The sequence below is a fragment of the Aspergillus steynii genome (assembly GCF_002849105.1).
Source record: "Aspergillus steynii IBT 23096 chromosome Unknown P170scaffold_1, whole genome shotgun sequence".
NCBI classification, from domain to species: Eukaryota; Fungi; Ascomycota; class Eurotiomycetes; order Eurotiales; family Aspergillaceae; genus Aspergillus; species Aspergillus steynii.
The window spans coordinates 6129078-6146632 of NW_020194398.1; the positions used below are offsets into that span (position 1 = coordinate 6129078).

The following is a 17555-nucleotide window of genomic DNA, read 5'->3' on the forward strand; positions in this document are numbered from 1 at the left end:
GGAATTTGCACTCTTACATTTCCAGCTAGTTATAATTTAATAATGCCTGTGCCAAAAGAGAGACCAATATACAGTGGACATTCAGAGAATTGTCAAGCACCGCTCAAACGCCATACTCCGCTGAAAAGACACGAAAGCCAGAAAGGCGAAATGAATGCACAGCACATCTCGTTCAATAGGTGTCGAAGCGATCGGGAAGGACAACGGGGGCGATCAAAGTCCACAAGTAAATAGCGTAGCAAACCCACGCGCTGATGATCTTCACCCAACTGGCCCAGTAAGTCCGGCCTACCGGAGCAAAGTCATCGATGGAATCGGGGTCCAGGTTTTGCGTCAGAAGGGTAGCTACCCACGTAGTTGCCAGGAAAAAGATGATGTGGAAAAGCGAGTAGTTGTACTGTGTTGAGCTTCTCTCGTCGTCCTTAGTCTCGTCGTAGTCAGACTCGTCATCGCTGTCTTCGTCCAGTGCGCTGGCGGGCAAGCTACCACTGGCAACGGCTGCACGGAGAGCATCTGCCCGCATCTCACGACGACTGATGGGCTGCTGGGTTACAAGGCCATGCTCATTATCATCCATACCAAGTTGCGAGTAGTTGTGTCCGCCTTTGGATCCTAGCGCAATGCCTTGGGTAGCTGCGCGGGTAGTGGTGTACGCAATTGTGGCCATGGTGGCAATCGCACCCAGGACAATAGTAGCGGTTCTCGTGCCTCGGGCCCGAATTAGAGGGTTGCATTGGTTGTCATCCGGCTCCATCGAAACAGCCGACATAGTCAGATACGTGCAATAGACGGTTACCATAGCCGCTTGAGCCAACCCTGCTCTGGGATTGGACTCTTGAACCACGGGCTGAACGGAAACAACGGAAATTATCAGGAAAACCACCAAGTTAATCTGCTTAGTTAGCTCATGGATCTCATGAACAAGGGGGATACCTGGGACTTACACTGATGGCAACCTGGTTCATGGTGCATCCGCTGCGAGCAAAGAAGATATACATCAAGATCGTCATCACGATCGATGCTAGGTACATGCCCACGGTGGATCCAATAAGCAGGCCCCGCCAAACCCTCGAGTCATTGTCGTCGATCTTCTGCAGACATAGCTCCGCCCATGAATGTGCCAGGTCGACAAGGAGAATAAGTCCTAGCAAAAGGAACAGCATCGCACAGATGAAGGCGATGTAATGACCGTAAATGAAGAAGAAAGGCTCGGGAATGAAGAATGACATGACCACAAAAGCGATCCACAGGACAATCTTCGGACCCCAGAAGCCGTTCTGGAGAGACGCACGGCCCTCTTTGGACGACTTCACACCAAGCAGCCAGACTGCAAGAATGAGATGGAACAGACCAAGCGCGAAGTTGATGCGATGAACAGCCACCCAACCTGTACATTCTTTACCGTCGCACCGAATTTCCATATAATCCAAAGTCAGGTGTTGCAGTTTTTTGAGCGCGAAGGGCGTAAGCATTATCCAAGATATGATTGAATTGATGAGAAGGATGAAGGCGTAGGCAATCCTCGTCGCCATACTGCGAAGCCCCAGTAATCAGCACTCGACGTTCAGTTGCGAGAAAGTGTTCGGAGTCCTTACCTATTTTGAAATTTCCCACAGGCGCTACATACTGCCGAGCAAGTTGCTGCGCCGCAGCATGAAGTTGCAACAGTGATCAGCTAATTCACGGTCAGTTCAGCGGTCATCTGGCAGCCTAATTTGGGGGACGACGTACCGTACTGGCACTGGGAATGGCCAGAAGAGGCAAAGAGAGTAGAGCGCCCATCTTGTATTCTATCCACCCTGTTTCGGGCGAAAAGCGGTCGAGTAAACCAAATAAACAGTCGTTCCCAAGGGTGTAATGGGGATGCGACAGAGAGGAGTTGGAGACGGCGTGATCGGGGAGAGTCGCCGCCGCCGCCTTCGTCATGTGCTGCAGGTGGTTATGTAAGCGTTATCGGCTCGCTTTCGTCATCCCAGCAATGGAAAGAATTCAAGAGTCCAAATATGGGAATCTTGGTCAAATCTCGATTCAGGCCTTCGATTTTTATTTTTATTTGGAGAGTGGGCTCACGCTACCTCGATGGAGCAAAATACAATATCTACAAACCGAGTCAGGGTCCTAAAAAACTTGGCCTTCATCAACCACAATATCCCAATTAAATCGAAGATGGGTCCGTGCTCTCGCTCATCTCGACTTTCGGCCTCATCATTGCGGTGGCAGCGATCAGGAATAATAGCGTTGTCATAAACATCCAAGACCTTTGTCTCCAGAACAGAATTCCGGAATGACCTTTTCTCAGCATAGCACCAGATGTGCCGAGTTCTTTCGATGTCTTCGTCGAGTTTGGCTCGACTGTCTGCTTTTGGCCTACATCGATGCCCTCGGACTCTTTCTGGCTGTTCTGGCTCAAAGAACGGGTGGATTCGTTGTGGGAAGTTTTTATACTCTTGAGGCCATCGAGAGAGCTAGCCCCAAATTGGTTCTCATCGTAGTCACTGTCTGTGATAGGTAACACAGCAGATGTAGTAGAACCTGAAAATTGCCCTAGCTCAAGGATCAGATTCGCAATCTCTGTGTGATTGTGCATCTTGGCCACCATGAATGGTGTATATCCCAGTGAGCTTTTCCTCCACAACTCAGCCCCGGCTGTCACCAACCGCCGAACTGCAGTCTGGTTCCCATTCTCAACTGCGAGCCCTAGCAGCTTATTCAAGTTGAGTCGGCCGTCCGATAGGTCTGCTCCGTTTGAGATGAGGAGTGTAGCTATTGGCAGGAGTTTGGTACTGGCAATAGTTAAAGGTGTGTGGCCCCATTGATCCTTTGCGTCGACTTGTGCTCCGGCTTTGAGAAGAATCTCGGCTGGGCCGGTGGAATCATGAAGGGCAGCCAGATGCAACGGTTTTCGTTCCCAAGCATTGCCAATATTCAAATCTGCACCATGAGTTACCAGCAGCTCCACCATCTCGGCATTGTTATTCGCCGTGGCATAATGGAGGGCTGTCTGGCCTAAGTCAGGGTCTGTGAGATTGATTTCATCGGAGGGGCCATTTGACAGATGTGTTCGAAGTTCTTCAATGAGATCTGCTTTAGCCAACGCCCAGAGGGAGAGGGGCTTGTCAATACAGAGCTCCGTGTTGGTGCGCCGAAGAGGCAATGGGCTAAAGCTTTCAGACTGCTTATTTTCACTTCCTTCTTGAGTGGCACGCAGGAGCTCCATAATGGCGGCCTCATTCATCTCCCGTGCGATCCGCATGGGTGTTCGGCCGTAATTGTCTCTGATTGTGGGATCAGCTCCATGGTCTAGAAGGAATCGTGCGGTGTCCAGGTGCCCACAAAGAGCAACGTCATGGAGGGTCGTCTTGCCGTTGTTATCCTGCAAATTGACATCCAGAGACTTGTCGAATTCAAGGAGAATACGAACGAGCTCAGTACGCCCGTTACAAGCAGCGCTGTGCAACGGTGAGCGGCCGAAATTGTCCTGATGATGAACGTTTGCCCCTCTTCCGAGCAACATCTCTACAAGAGGAATTGCATTTTGGTCAATTGAACGATGTAGCGCCGTTCCTCCCGATTCTTTCTGGGAAACCTCCATGTCTGCCCCTTTATCAAGCAGTGCCTCGGCAATCTTTCGATCCCCGCGCTGTGCAGCGTAAATAAGGGCGGTGGTGCCGCTGTGGTCTTGATAGTTGACATTGACGCTGGGGTGACTGAGCAGAAGTTGGACTGCGTCTATTTCCGATGAGAGAGCTGCAAGTATCAGAGCAGTCGCTCCTCGCGGATAGGAACATTCTTGGTTGATTTCAAGCTGGGGAGCAAGTAGCAACAGCCTGATGATTCCAGTATATCCGTACGTGGAAGCAATCATTAAGGGGGTTCGCTGGTTCCATCGTGCGTGCATTATATTAACATTTATTCCATCTTGTTCGACCAAAAGCTTGACCATCTCCTCTTGGTCATGCCGTGCGGCCTCGTGAAGGGGAGCAGCACCAATGTTGTCCACGGCATTTATAGAAGCACCCGCCCTGATGAGCGTTGCAGCTGCATTGACGCTGCCTTTCTTTGCCGCAAGTGCGAGCGGCGCAGTCCCATTCATGTCTTTGATGTTTGGATCGACATCCTTAGCAAGAATTTCCGTAACCAATTTGTTGAGGCCAAAATGCGTAGCCAGATGGAGTGCTGAGCTTCCGTTCTTTCCGGCCCAACTGGCCGAGTCCTCGTCGTCCAGGTACCATAAGGCCTGTGTCGATGCTGCTAGGTAATTGGGGTCTTGTAGAATCTGCCAAGCTCGGTCATAGAGGTTCCCATGCGGTGCTTGGAGAAGGTGTTTGCCCCAAAATTTCGCAGCATAATTGAGGAACGGGTACTTTTCAATGCGCCCATCAAATTCAGCGGATTCGGATGAGCCCGAGCAGGCGCCGGACTGAAACACATCGAATAACAGATAAGTCAAGCATGTAGAAGCCAACTTTGTTGCTCCCTCGGGGAACCATCGATCGCGATTACGGCTGAAGAAGTTCTCTGCCGAAAAATGGACCAATCTGAGACAACCGGTCTCATCGAACACAACTAAGCCGGCACATTTTGAGGCAAGGACCTCGGCACGAATGATATTGTCGCAGTCGATATCGCGGTCTCCATCTGCCACGGCAATAGCATGCTCGATTTCTCGCCTTTTCAGAGGCTGCTTTGCAAAAATAACCCACCGAAGTAATTCCATCACTACCTCTCTGTGACTAGACGGAAGATCCGCGATTCTCAGCATGGCGTCTGTGTAAGTTCCATCAAGTTCTTTTGGCAAACTATCCAATGCTTTCATGACCTCCGCCGGGCGCAGCTTGGAGGTGAGAGTATCCATGTTGAATTTGGCTAGAAGAAACATTCCATCATTTGACATGACTACCGTATCAACGATGCTCTTCATCAGTCCTTCCTTCATCTCCACACACTGACAAAGAAATTCTGACGATGCAACGCGCCAATGCACATAGGTCTTCAGATCTTCCTCGACCGCAGCGATCTTGAGAATGAAACTGCTGAACTGCTTACGAAGAACATGGCCTCTGTGACTGCATCGTTTGCCAGCGTTGAGACATGACTGGCAGAGGTTGAAGTCGACTGGGTCTGAGCTTAAGGACCTGCAATCTGGGCAGTGAAAGTGGTGTCGAGGGCACGGAGCTAGACATTGACTGCAATAGCGATGGATGATATTGCGGTGAAAGTGCCGGACAATGTTGTCTAGGCCCCGCGATGTTATCATCACGTTGACCGTAGCATTTATCGAAGTCAGGATCCCGAGCAACTCGATTCGAGTCTTCTCCTGGCGGAGTTCGTCCAGGCCATCTACGATGATGAACGTCTTTGAGAACCGACTTAGCTCAGCTGTGAGCACCAAAAGGATTTCTTCTCGGTCCGGCTTCGTTCCTGCACCGCTGTGTTTGGAGTATATCTCGATCGATTCTTGAGGACCGATGCCATATTTCTGTATGACTTGCTTGACCAGGCTTCCCATGAGTGTGTCGATGGATTGTGACAGTGCGTCGTCCCATTTACAGTAGAGCATTAGGGTTGCCGCTTTGCCAACATCACATTCGCCGTCCAGTTCATGGGCCACAATTGACGATAAGACCGTCTTTCCGGCGCCGGGTATTCCGGCACAAAACAACATAGCATTGTCCTCGGCTTTCCATGCTAAGTAGTCTTTGCGTTCGAGAAACCACCTACAGGTCCCCTTGTGATGTTCCGCAAATATCATACGCTGCTTTGCCATGAAGTTTAAAGGAGATAGCCATTCGATTATGTCCTTCCTTTGTGCCTCACTGATGACACTTCTCGTAAACTGCCCGTCATGATAGATCTCCTGAGCCAAGGCCTGGGTGGATTGGGACAGAGCAAGTTGCAATGTCTGCTGCAGCCGATGAATCCGCTCAATGGCCTGGGTGACTTCTTGCTTATCCAGCGGCCACACTAGGGTCCGGCGTACTTTCCCATACGATGATCGCGATTTTAGTTTGCTTTCCAAGTGCTCGACTACAGTTTCGATATCGCTAATTATCCCGTCGAATTCGAACGGGCGCAGTTGCGCAAGAAAAGGCTTCTTGTCAGGACTGTCACCATCCGGGGCAAACCGGGCCTGGACAGCGATAACAGCGAGCCAGAGATGGGTCAATTCATTGAGTAGCGAGAGACGCTCTTTTCCCCCTCCTTTAATCGTGCTTAGAAAACCAATAATTTGAAAGGTGGCTGTCGCGATTCCGGCAACGCTGGCTATCACGCTTAAGGGATCCATCATCCGACATCCCCACGGGGTGCGTATCGACGATGGGTTAGAGTTGAGGTAGGGCTTCTCGACTTCCAGTGGCCTTTGTTTTGATAGGTATATCAAAGGTACTGGTGTGACAAGGTCGATGGTCATGACAGTTCGATGTCAGCCCCCACGTTGGACAGGCCCTCGCAGGCCCAATGGGGTAAGGCGAGACTGGGCAAACGCCCAGTCGTCAAGAACGCCAAGCAGTCTGGATGCGTTACGGAATAACTAGGGTGTTATTTCCGGAAAGCCAGGGGCGTGTCGATCGTCTGACTAATGCTTTGGAAGGAGATAGTATTCTATTGGTCTTAAAACATGTTTTCCTCCTGGGAGCATACACCGGAGTACGCAGCGACTGCCAAGTGCATGTTGGCAGGGCAAAGTACTAAATATATATTAGTTTAGTCATAGTTATTGACCTGGCATACTGTAAATCAGTAAAATGTCTGGCGTAATGTATTTTGCATCAATCAAAAGCTCGCAACAAGGTATTTCCCAGGTAAAGCGAAAGTACCTACTCCATCCGGAGGACACCTGGTTACCTTCCTTGGACCATGGCTTACCCATGGCCTTTCCGATAGCTCACATGGGCAGGATTCCTGAATTTCCCGTTGTCGTTTGTGGAGTTCCTCGAGAAAGCAATGCTCATGGACATTGCGAGGGCATGAGACCTCTCCTCTTCGCTCGACATTGGCGGCAAGCAAAGCCACCGCGAGGCCTCCTGATGCCCGCTCGACACCAGCAAAACCCGGGGAAGAGACAAGGCTGGGCACGTGAGTAGCATGACTAAGGCCAAGCCCCCGGGACTGCGCTAGACCGGAAGCGGCAGGAGAGCGGAGGCCGGAAGGGGGCCTCAGGTACTTCAGGTACCGGGTACTTGCTGTCACATAGTAATCGCTGTCACTCCGCAAGTCGCGGGCACTGGAGAATTACGAGTCCCGGCCACTTTGCATCTCTTGCGTGCTCCTTTTCTCTTTTGCTTTTCTGCCCCCTCCTCTAGTCATTCGTTTAACAATCCCCCTGGAGGCATTGCCTTCCTTTTCAATCTTTCTCTCCTCTTTCTGTTCTCCTTCTCCGCCAAACTTCTCGTCCTTCCTTGCGTTTGCGGCTATCTGGGCCTACGTGACTTGATAAGGCTGATCCACGCTATTCGCCGAAACTCCGATCCAACCAGTCCTCGACATACTTTCAGTTGCTTGCGCCTTTTCCCCCTCTCGATTGCCATTCTTCCTGCCTCCTGTCGACTGCCTCCCTGCGCGTGGTGGTTTTATGTGAAACAAACCGACTTCGGATATAGAACGGTGCAAGTGCACCAAGACAGATTGCGATGGGCGACACTCACAAGACCAGACGGATTGTCTCCGTCATTGCGGGCACGTTAGTAGCTCTGGCCTGTGGTACCAATGTGCGACTCCTCTGCCGAACGCTTTTCTATACTTCACGTCCCGTATCACTGACGTTCTGGACAGTATGCGTATTCAGCATGGGCACCCCAATTCAGTCATCGCATGAAGATCACCTCCACCGAAACCAACTTCATCGTAAGCTTTCTCTTCGCTTCTTCCCTCGGACCAACTCTCGGATGTCGGATATTCACATTTTCTAGGGGGCAGCTGGGAACCTGGGCATGTATGCGTCGGGAATCCCTTTGGGGTTGTTGACGGATGCGAAAGGCCCGAGGTTGACGACGTTCATCGGAGCGATAGCCCTCGGCATTGGGTATTACCCCATATACTCAGGTTCGTCTGGACTTTGGAACGGAAGGTGCTCGATCGCAGTGTGCTGACACGGAATAATGTAGCATATGAGCATGGACAAGGGTCCTTGGGAGTCGGCCTTTTGTCGTTTTTCGCATTTCTCACGGGCTTCGGAAGTTCCTCTGCCTTTTCGGCGTCGATCAAGACGGGTAAGTCCGCCCTGGTGGATATTCAGTTGGGCTGTACATCGCGAGGCTAACATTGGGTTCCAAAAAAAATTCCAGCGGCGTCGAACTTCCCTACTCATCGAGGAACTGCCACGGCGTTCCCTCTGGCCGCGTTCGGTCTCAGCGCCTTTTTCTGGTCGACCATATCTGCCGTGATATTCAAGGATGACACCGGTCGATTCCTCCTTCTGCTGGCAATCGGTACCTGCATTTTGAACCTCATCTCCATTCCTATGATCCAGATCGTGCCGCCCTACGAGCCTTACGCGTCCGTGTCGCGAGGCCGATCGCCCGGCGTGGAGTCAAGGCGATTGCTCAAAACCAAGCCCTCCGACCTGCGATCCAACCATGATGACTCCGATCTAGCAGGTACGCAGAGCTCTACTGCCTTTGATGCCCCACCATCCTCGCATCATGAAAGATCGCCATCTGCCGCGTCGAACACCCATGCTCTTCCTGGCCCAAAATCCGACCTTGATGAGACGTCATCATTGGTGTCGAAAGCCAACTCGAGAAATTCTCGGGATTCTCATGACCACGACGCGGACGATGACGATGATGCTCTCTCTGACGTTGCCCCTGACTCACCTCACCCAGACATTAGAGGCTTGGCGATGCTGCCCAGGATTGAATTTTGGCAGTTATTTTTGACGATGGCGCTTTTATCCGGCATTGGATTGATGACTATTAAGTGAGTTCGTCGTGCTCTGGAGATTAGTTGACATTAGGCTAACCTTTCTGCAGTAACATTGGCAACAGTGTAAGGGTTTCTGTATCTTCTGTTCTCTCTTCTGATGCTAATTATCGCAGACCAAGGCACTGTGGAAATATTACGATGACAGCGCCAGCTCCAAATTTATTCAGCAGCGGCAGGTGATGCACGTGTCCGTGCTTTCCTTTGGCAACTTCATTGGCCGTCTCTCGAGTGGTACGTCCACGGGTGCTTTGTGATACCCTTTTTTACCTGTTACAGTATCCCATGGGTGTACCTAACAATCTCCAGGAATTGGATCCGACGTACTGGTAAAAAAGCTGGACATGTCCCGATTCTGGTGCCTGTTTATCTCGGCCGTCGTGTTCACTCTGACACAACTTGCCGGGTCGACAATTTCCAACCCTCACCAACTCGTGGTAGTCTCCGGCTTCACCGGTGTCGCCTACGGGTTCCTATTTGGCGTCTTCCCGTCTCTGGTCGCGCACACGTTCGGTATTGGCGGCCTCTCTCAAAACTGGGGCGTCATGACCCTCGCCCCCGTCTTCAGCGGGAACGTCTTCAATCTGCTCTACGGTAGCATCTTCGACCGACACTCTGTGGTGGGCGACGACGGCGATCGTGATTGTCCCGATGGTCTAGGGTGCTACCAAGCCGCCTACTATACTACCTTCTTCTCGGGTCTTGCCGGAGTCATTGTCTGTCTATGGAGTATTGTGCGCGAGAAGCGTCTCCATAGCGCAGAACTACGCAAGAAGGTTGAGCACGATCGTCTAGCTTGATTGTGACCACTGCATCCATATCTAGAACTTGACTTTTCCCCTGATCCTATTAGCTAGCATGTGGGCTTTGCGTTCTATTTTCTGATTTATTAATACCCCTCTCTCTTTTGGATCCACGGCCATTTTTTATTTTTTTTTCTTATCTCACGTCACAGACTATATAGATTGGTGGTTCGCTAGAACTGAGTTTGACCGAACTGGACTCGTTCATTATCATATTTGGATATTTAGCATTTCCTTCTCTTTCTCCTGTTTTCTTCGTTCTTTCTGTCTATCATTTTATTTTGTGTGCTCATCTGATCTTGGGCCTTTATCTATCTCCGGCAAATAAATTGATAGATACTTGGGTTATTTCATGTATGTACATAAACTTTTGGTTGATTGAAAAGCATTCTTCTTTTTGTCTCATGACGACACCACTGCAACCTTGTATACACGTACCTTCCAAAAAGACCATGTCTGCATCATGAAGTACGCGTTCATGTACGGATGTGCCTCGGCATGGGCGGATCATAAGCCAGTCCTCATAACAGAAGACAAAAAGCTCCAGGTTGAGGAATCTGACATCTAGGCTTCGCGTCTGGTGTGTGAAGGGTGGTCCATGTTCAAGGTTTTTTTTGGGGGGGGGGGATTGTTCTCCTGCAAGGTTCTTTCCATAATCTTGATTTCCCCAAATATATATATCCCTTACGGAGAAACGGCGTAGCCATACATTATATAGTAAGGGGGGGGAGGGGGGTAAGTTTTTTGGGGCCATGATGCCCAGAAGGAAAAAGGAGAAAGCACCAGAGGGAAATCATATATCATGAGAGGCCGAACATTTCATCGGCGTAAGGAATCCGAGAGCCTTTTTACTTTGTGGGGTCATCTCGGAACAAACAATTCAGCGGACGGATGGATAGTGTTTTTATCCAGCTCTATTTATACTAGTACCGATCTAGATATATCAATCTAGTCTTCGAGATATTCCCGTTTCTTTCACCTTACCACAGTAAACATACGACTACAAAATAAAAACAAGATTCTTTTAGGCCTGTGTCACCACCGTCTGTAGATAAGTAAAAAGGAAACAAAAAAAGTGCGTCGTCCCGGGAGAGGATTGAACTCTCAACCTCACGATTAACAGTCGTACGCGCTAACCAATTGCGCCACCGAGACATGTGACTTGATGATAGGGCCTTCTTAAAGTGGTACTTAACCCCAACCTTGCTCTTCATCAATATCATTCCTTCGATTTGCGTATTATTCCACTTGGGGAGGAGGAAATACTAGCCACCCACTAGGTCAGGGGCAGCTTTTGCCAGCCCTTAGTGGGATTCATCTTAGGTGTTACCTCTACTGGACGTTATGCACGTAATGAAACGATCGGTAGCTTACGCCTCCGACGCCTCGATTCTTCTAGTAGGGTATAGAGTAAGGTCTATCTAGATTGGTCTATTGGAATAAAAACTCAAATTGAATCTGGACCATAGATCTGGGCAATAACCTTCATGCTTTGACGCGGACGTGGCGGACGATACAGTGGGTATTTCGATCGCATATGCGCTTATCACCACTCCCGAGAAGGCCTTGTATGGGCAGATGGGCCCAAAAGGCCTTCTACTAGCATATCCATAGGAAAGATCGGAAACAGTGATATAAAAATACTCAGCGCAGTCCAGTTAGTGAAACGGAAACCAAGTCGCGAAGCATTACTACGTAGTGGTACTGCCATAGCTGTCGGTAATCGATACGCGATAGCGATAATCGGAATCAATAATCAATCAGTCGATCGATCTTCCGCGCGTGTCACCTTGGCTTTCCTTCAGGCAGTGACTTACAGACCTCCTGTACATGTTCTTTCCAACGGCTCATCGCAGAATACTGGTACATTGCCCATGACTTAGTTGGGTCGTGCTCTCGACCTTCTGTCGCGGGTGATCTCCTTATCACCCCGGTCTCTCCCTGCTCTCGGGTAAAGGGCTCTCGTTCAGATCTTTCGCTCCTTATCCTTCGATGATCCGACCATCCACCGACAACCCAAAATCACAGTCCACCTCCAGGGAATCGTCCATTTCAAGTCACGATTTCCAGTTATTCTGCCAGTCTTCCGGGTGAGGGCGACCAAGAATTGGGAAAACATTCCGCCTTTCCCTCCCTTTTTCGACGTGGCTGGTCCTCGAACCGCATTCCTCACTCCAACCGTCAGATACAAACAATCACCGACACGACGTGGATCTTGGGTCTGTTGTCTTGGATTTGAACGTGAATTGCTTTCAATTCGGTCCAGTCAGGCCGGATTTCTAGTCAGTTCCCTCTCTCATCTTCCACAGTGGCTTCTTCGCTTCTGTTTCGGGCGTCGCCCATCGACCCGGCCCTCCGTCCTCCTTCGCCGTCCACGCAGTCGCACGATCCCAACTACCACCAGTCTTCCTCGGCGGAGAGCAACTCCCGGCAGTCGACAACGGATGCTGCCGCGGGCGCATCTTCGGCCTCGTCGCAAGCGTCCGGAACCCTCCCCGAATTCAATTCGCTCGATAAATCGAACCATAGTCCCGGCGGCAGCAGCGGCTTCCCCAGCTCTCTAGGCCCGTCCCTGCCCGGTCTCTCGGCTTTGGCATCGGTCGCCTCGGCCCCTACGTCGAATCTACGGTATGTCTTGTGGCAGTCGTGTGTTGTGATACGTGTTTCTTGCCGTGGTGGTATAGGAGGATGGCGTCGAGTTTGGGCGTACAATTAGCACGCGCGTACATGTCTACCTGGCTCTTGCGTGTACATTCGTGTCTTTAATTGGCACCAGCTCCCTGCCTTCAATCCGCCGCGTCAAACAACCCCAAGACAATGGCATCGTCTGCAAATCTCCAGGACTGACTCTCCGTCTTACAGGGCGTCCAGCGGCAATGCGCATTCCGGTATGACCAACATGACCTACGCAACTTCGTCTCCTGCCGCCACGACCGGTGGACAGGGAAACAATCCGGTGAGTGCAGTGGCTGAAGACGCGATGCTTATCGTGGCTTATCTTCCAATGCTTCTTTTTTCTCTCTTTTTTTCCTGATCGATGGTTTTTCCATTTCCGGCGGATCTGTTATCAGCCCGGCTTGGCAACAGCCGCTCTTATCGCCGCCCGACAAATCTCGCATCTTATCAACCAGCACTTTCCCTTTCCTCCTCTCTATCTCTCTATCTATCATATCGCATCACTATCAGCTCTCGCTCTCCCCCGTCTCGCTCTCCTCCCTCCCCATTCCCAATCCTCGCCATTCTCTCGCTTTTCGCAATGGCAACGATAATGGCTGACCAAAAACGCCCCCATTTACAGCCCGTGTGCCAAAATTGCGGCACCTCCACCACTCCTCTCTGGCGCAGAGACGAACTCGGCTCCGTGCTCTGCAACGCCTGCGGCCTGTTCTTGAAATTACACGGGAGACCCCGTCCGATAAGCTTGAAGACCGATGTCATCAAAAGCCGCAATAGGGTCAAGACTGCCGGCCAGGGTCCCAAACGCAAGGTAAGGCTGAGCTGTGAAATTTCTTTTGGACTTCGTACGACGGTCGCTAATATCTCCATGATCGCTTTAGTCCACCGGCGCTGTTGACGCCAATGGCCTACCTACCTCGAGATCGGAAGCGGGCACTCCTCCACTGGGAGGATCTCATGGATACCGTCGCGCGTCGCGCAAGACATCGCCGGGTCATTCGGATCGCTCCAACTCGCCGGTTGCGCGAACAGAAACCCCCGGCGCTTCGATGCATCAACCCCACGCGCCGACGCAACACAATTCCAATATCGCTCCTCAACATATGTTCGACAGTGTGACCCTCGGAGATCATGGTCTCGGCGCGTCCAACGGCCTTCCAGCCACCCAACTGCGCCAACCATCCCCGACGACAACCACTGCCGAGGACCGCCACCTCGAGTCCCCCCAGACATACGAGGGATTGCTCGCGGCAAACACGTCGTTGAAGACGCGCGTGAGCGAGTTGGAGTTCATCAATGAACTGTTCCGCGGCCGAGTCACGGAACTTGAGCAGAGCAATGCCACTGCGCGTCGGTCCGAGATGATCGTTCGCGACTCGGAAGTGCGCCTCCGGCGCTCGCTCGACGACTCTCAGCGGCGGGAGGATGAGTTGAAGCAACGCATAGCGGAGATGGAGCGCCAAATCTCCGACAACAATTCTAGCGGCGGCCCGACCGCCAACAACAACAGTCCAAGCGAACCTTTGGCCAAACGCATTAAACTATCCGACGTGGTCGAGCAACCGGCCGATTCGCCCAGCAAATCGCCCAAGAGTATCTAACGCCGATGGAATATTGTGCGCTACGCCTTGTGCTTCGTTTGACAGTACCCCCAAAAATCCACAAAAACTTGGCATCCGATTCTGCTGAATTCTCTGATCTTCCCTTGGCTTTTTGATACCCTTTACGAGTCTGTCTCTTTTGGCTGGATGTATATCGGATTTCACTAATGTCTCTCTCCTTTCCGCCTTAATTCTACGTTCTCCCAGTCAGCTCCTTTTATTTTGCGCTATGTCTCGACTCATTCGCCGTCGAGATACTATTTTCCTTTCTATTCCGATCAGTCGGGGGATCATCTTTGAGACAGCGATGCGCGGAGCAACCAAAAAGCCTTATAAACCCAAAGTGGAGTGATCCATCTATATGTATGTGCGCTTGTGTTTGATAACCAATCTTTTTTCACCATGACCTTTATTCATATTATTTATTCCCATTTGAATTTGATTCCTGTGTGTTTGATCTTTTTACGATTGTTTCAGAAGAGCCGTTCCGGTGGCGGGGGTCCGACTCCGAGAAGTGGCAGGATCACGATCTGAGGAGGACTGGGACTGGAACAGGCTACGTGGTTAGTTGAGGGCAATGCACTTATCATTTGCTACTAGCGTGTCGTTGCGATCTGACGTTGCATGCGATATGCAAGTTGTGAGGAGAAGGCCCGAACGCTCAAAAAGTCTACAGTTGATCTTTGGAAACTGTTTATTGTCTGTTGTCTATTGTCTATTCGCTTGTCTCATTACTCTCTTCTCTCCTGTTATTACTATTCCCTTTTATATATTTAATTGCCTTGGTTGATCTGTCTTATTTCACGAGACTCATGAGGGTTGAGTCCTCGACTCGAAGATCTCATGCACGTCTGACCTGCGTCGACCATTGATCGTCCTCGCAGTTATCTTATCATCTTCTCTTTATCTCTTAACCGAGGCTACCCTTCTTGTTGACCTGGAGTCAATCGTTTCCCCTCACGGTGCTGGAGATCTGGTACTCCACAGTTCTTGTGGGGTGGTGGTCTTATCTGTTGATGTGTTCTTGCCGTAGGATGACGTTTGAATGGGACTTCCAAGCTAGTCTTCATTAGTTTGATAATCAGACACTTCCATTCTTTGGGGTTTTCTGAAATTCCATCAGACTGGAGTCGCCTTAAAATTTCGTTCCTCGGACTGATTGCTGGGATGGAGATCATGGTACTTATATGCTCACGATACAGGCAGTTAATATCATTGATTAACGGACATGGACCGAAGCAATGATAGGACTGATTCGGTTGTCAAAACTCCTCTGACAAGTTGTCCAGCCGGTTCCTCCTGGGCTCGAGTCTGTTTTTAATTGATACTCCCCGGCTAAAAAACAGCAACCGCGGTGCAAATTGATCACTGGAATAGTAACAGCGGTCGCCATCATCGTAATCGGTCTGGCTGTCGGCTTGGGAGTTGCGCTTACAAGTATATTCTTTCGCTCTACTTGGGTTAATACTAATTCTTTTTCTGACCGTTCAGGATCGCACCCTACCCCCCTCCTCGTCGTCAGATCAACCAACCTCTACGGGCTCAGGCGCAGAATTCACCTCGTCTGCATCATCTACATCCACGTCAAATCCGACATCGACGATGTCAACTGCGTCAGGGACTAAAGATGCATCGCCCACATCCACAGCCGACAAACACACCCGCCCAAGCGCGAACGACACGGAGATCCATAAAGGTTCCGGCAGCTATCATGTTTTCTGTTACGCAGACATTCAAGCCACCAACAAAAAAGACCTATCTTCCACGGTGCAGAAAGCGTTTACGGAATGCCTGGGGCCCCGTGGTTCGATGAATAATTACTAGAAACGCGTAGATGTTGCTCTTACGTGGAACTTTGAAGGTACAGGGCAACAGAACCCGGGGAATATGGCGGCAGTTCGCGCAACAGAGAACGTTGTGATTGATTTAGAATGAAGTGGATTCAAACAGCATTTAACTCTAAGAAGTAGGGAAATGGCACTAGGAAATGTAGTTCAGACACGCACAAATATCACAAGGCTTTAATATCGTTCTCCGTGTCTCCGCACCTTTCAACTGAATAAAGGCTACGACTATCCTTGCTATAATGGAGACATCCAGAATATCTTATGGATGCCCGGGGACCCCACGCTACAAGTGGGCCTCTAATTACTAGCTCAACCAAGGGCTACCAATCGCCGACGTTTGGAGAGACAATTCAATGGTCAATTGGCTTATATCCCTCGCCTTTGATCCGGAAGAAACCGATCGCAGAGCGGTCCAGCTTCACCCGCGCTTTGCCTACTGATCAAATGGCAAGGCTCTGGAACTATATGCCATAGCCTGCTTCCACACCGGTATCTTCTTCAGCAGACTCGATGCGAATGCCACATTATACCATGAACCGTAGCTGCCCTTATCCTCACGCAATAAGATGCCTTCGCAAGGGCTCCATATGAGGTCCACCGTCGCTGGTTTATGTTCTTGCAATTATCATACATGCCTCTACGAGCCCAGAGCGTGCCCACCACCCAGTCACCCAGCCAGCCAGCGAAAAGTCCATGTAATCCCATTTGCTTCCCCCCATTTCCTGCCACCTTTGTCCTTGGTGGCTAATAAACTGGCTGTAAGGAGCGTACACTTGCTCAGTGTATGGCACAATGGAGATTTTCTCTGCCTCGTAACCACACTCGACAAGTAAGTCAATGTACTCCTGGCGGGTGAGCACATGGTGGAGCGGCGTGTCAAGTAAACGGAATGAAACCCATAATTTCATCCGATCTAAGATAGATGCTTTTTCCACGACGAGATGGTCCGTGATCGCAACGGATGCATGTAGCTCGTGTTGAGCGTATTGGAAGATCGCCTTCCTTGATGGCCGAAAATCGACCAAAGTATCCACGGCGACCAGCCAGGGATTCTTAAGCGATTTCACTCTCCGGTGGATCTCTTCGCTCCAGGTGCTGGGCTGGGCAGCATCAGCATGGAAGATACGGTAGTCGGTGTCGCAGTCGAGAGCAGCAGCCTTCTGGGTCTTTTTCAATCTGGAGTCTGCCATCTGTACCTGCATTGGGCTGATTGTCAGACCGATCCACGAGCGACACCGGTCCGTATAATCCTTGAGCAGGACCTGAGCAGTCTCGGCACAACCACAGCCGACTTCGACGATCGAAACCTCTTCTTGCCTCGAGATCCCCGACTCATCCAGCAGTTTGCGAAAGAGTGCTTCGCACGCCTCTGACGAATGAGTAGCTTTCTACGGACGCAGGTCAGTACAAATATTCATCCGTCGAGCTGCGAGATGCCACTCATCACATACTTCCCAATAGCCAAGGTTCACCCACAGCGTCTGAGGCTCCAGATCCGCGTTGAACCACAGGTTCTCCATGCCATAGGCGAGATCGGCGCTCTTGCCATCAATCGCATATTTTTTGTTCATGGCCTTGCGGCGACTGACCATATGGCTAAGGAAGGGGTTTGAGGGACAATGGTGGAGCGGGAACACATATGTGCAGAACATTGCCATAACAAAACCGATGGCATAGCTGCTGAGAAACGAATACAAGGGCACGCT

At 50.6% G+C, this 17555-nt stretch overlaps 5 protein-coding genes and 1 non-coding gene across 6 annotated transcripts; 2 read left to right on the forward strand and 4 right to left on the reverse strand.

Annotated features, from left to right (window-relative positions):
• Positions 1-46: 46 nt before the first annotated feature.
• On the reverse strand, positions 47-1657 carry P170DRAFT_433244 (serine incorporator domain-containing protein). Its single transcript, XM_024848435.1, has 3 exons — positions 1596-1657; positions 945-1533; positions 47-892 (listed from the first exon to the last, which is right to left on the reverse strand). The coding sequence occupies exons 2-3, from the start codon at positions 1419-1421 to the stop codon at positions 173-175; spliced, it is 1197 nt and encodes a 398-aa protein (XP_024711043.1). The 5' UTR covers positions 1422-1533; positions 1596-1657; the 3' UTR covers positions 47-172.
• A 384-nt stretch (positions 1658-2041) lies between these two features.
• Positions 2042-6370, reverse strand: P170DRAFT_453023 (ankyrin repeat domain-containing protein). Its single transcript, XM_024851325.1, has 15 exons — positions 5097-6370; positions 5032-5066; positions 4947-4998; positions 4704-4913; positions 4603-4670; positions 4549-4566; positions 4504-4518; positions 4001-4473; positions 3908-3967; positions 3787-3877; positions 3709-3747; positions 3550-3678; positions 3334-3516; positions 2259-3300; positions 2042-2098 (listed from the first exon to the last, which is right to left on the reverse strand). Exons 1-15 carry the CDS (start codon positions 6287-6289, stop codon positions 2050-2052), a joined length of 3657 nt encoding a protein of 1218 aa, XP_024711044.1. The 5' UTR covers positions 6290-6370; the 3' UTR covers positions 2042-2049.
• A 929-nt stretch (positions 6371-7299) lies between these two features.
• On the forward strand, positions 7300-10076 carry P170DRAFT_433247 (putative MFS transporter). The gene is made up of 8 exons (XM_024848436.1): positions 7300-7709; positions 7774-7845; positions 7911-8043; positions 8106-8210; positions 8286-8919; positions 8973-8988; positions 9039-9156; positions 9232-10076. The coding sequence occupies exons 1-8, from the start codon at positions 7632-7634 to the stop codon at positions 9720-9722; spliced, it is 1647 nt and encodes a 548-aa protein (XP_024711045.1). The 5' UTR covers positions 7300-7631; the 3' UTR covers positions 9723-10076.
• Positions 10077-10806: 730 nt separating this feature from the next.
• On the reverse strand, positions 10807-10880 carry P170DRAFT_t19. The gene has a single exon. It is a non-coding gene; the product is annotated as a tRNA-Asn (tRNA).
• Positions 10881-12981: 2101 nt separating this feature from the next.
• On the forward strand, positions 12982-14002 carry P170DRAFT_343794 (putative GATA transcription factor (AreB); the record flags this gene model as incomplete). Its single annotated transcript, XM_024843424.1, has 2 exons — positions 12982-13212; positions 13283-14002. 2 exons carry the CDS (start codon positions 12982-12984, stop codon positions 14000-14002), a joined length of 951 nt encoding a protein of 316 aa, XP_024711046.1.
• Positions 14003-16457: 2455 nt separating this feature from the next.
• On the reverse strand, positions 16458-17441 carry P170DRAFT_344997 (uncharacterized protein; the record flags this gene model as incomplete). The annotated part of the gene is made up of 2 exons (XM_024843494.1): positions 16458-17237; positions 17301-17441. 2 exons carry the CDS (start codon positions 17439-17441, stop codon positions 16458-16460), a joined length of 921 nt encoding a protein of 306 aa, XP_024711047.1.
• Between the last annotated feature and the right edge of the window lie 114 nt (positions 17442-17555).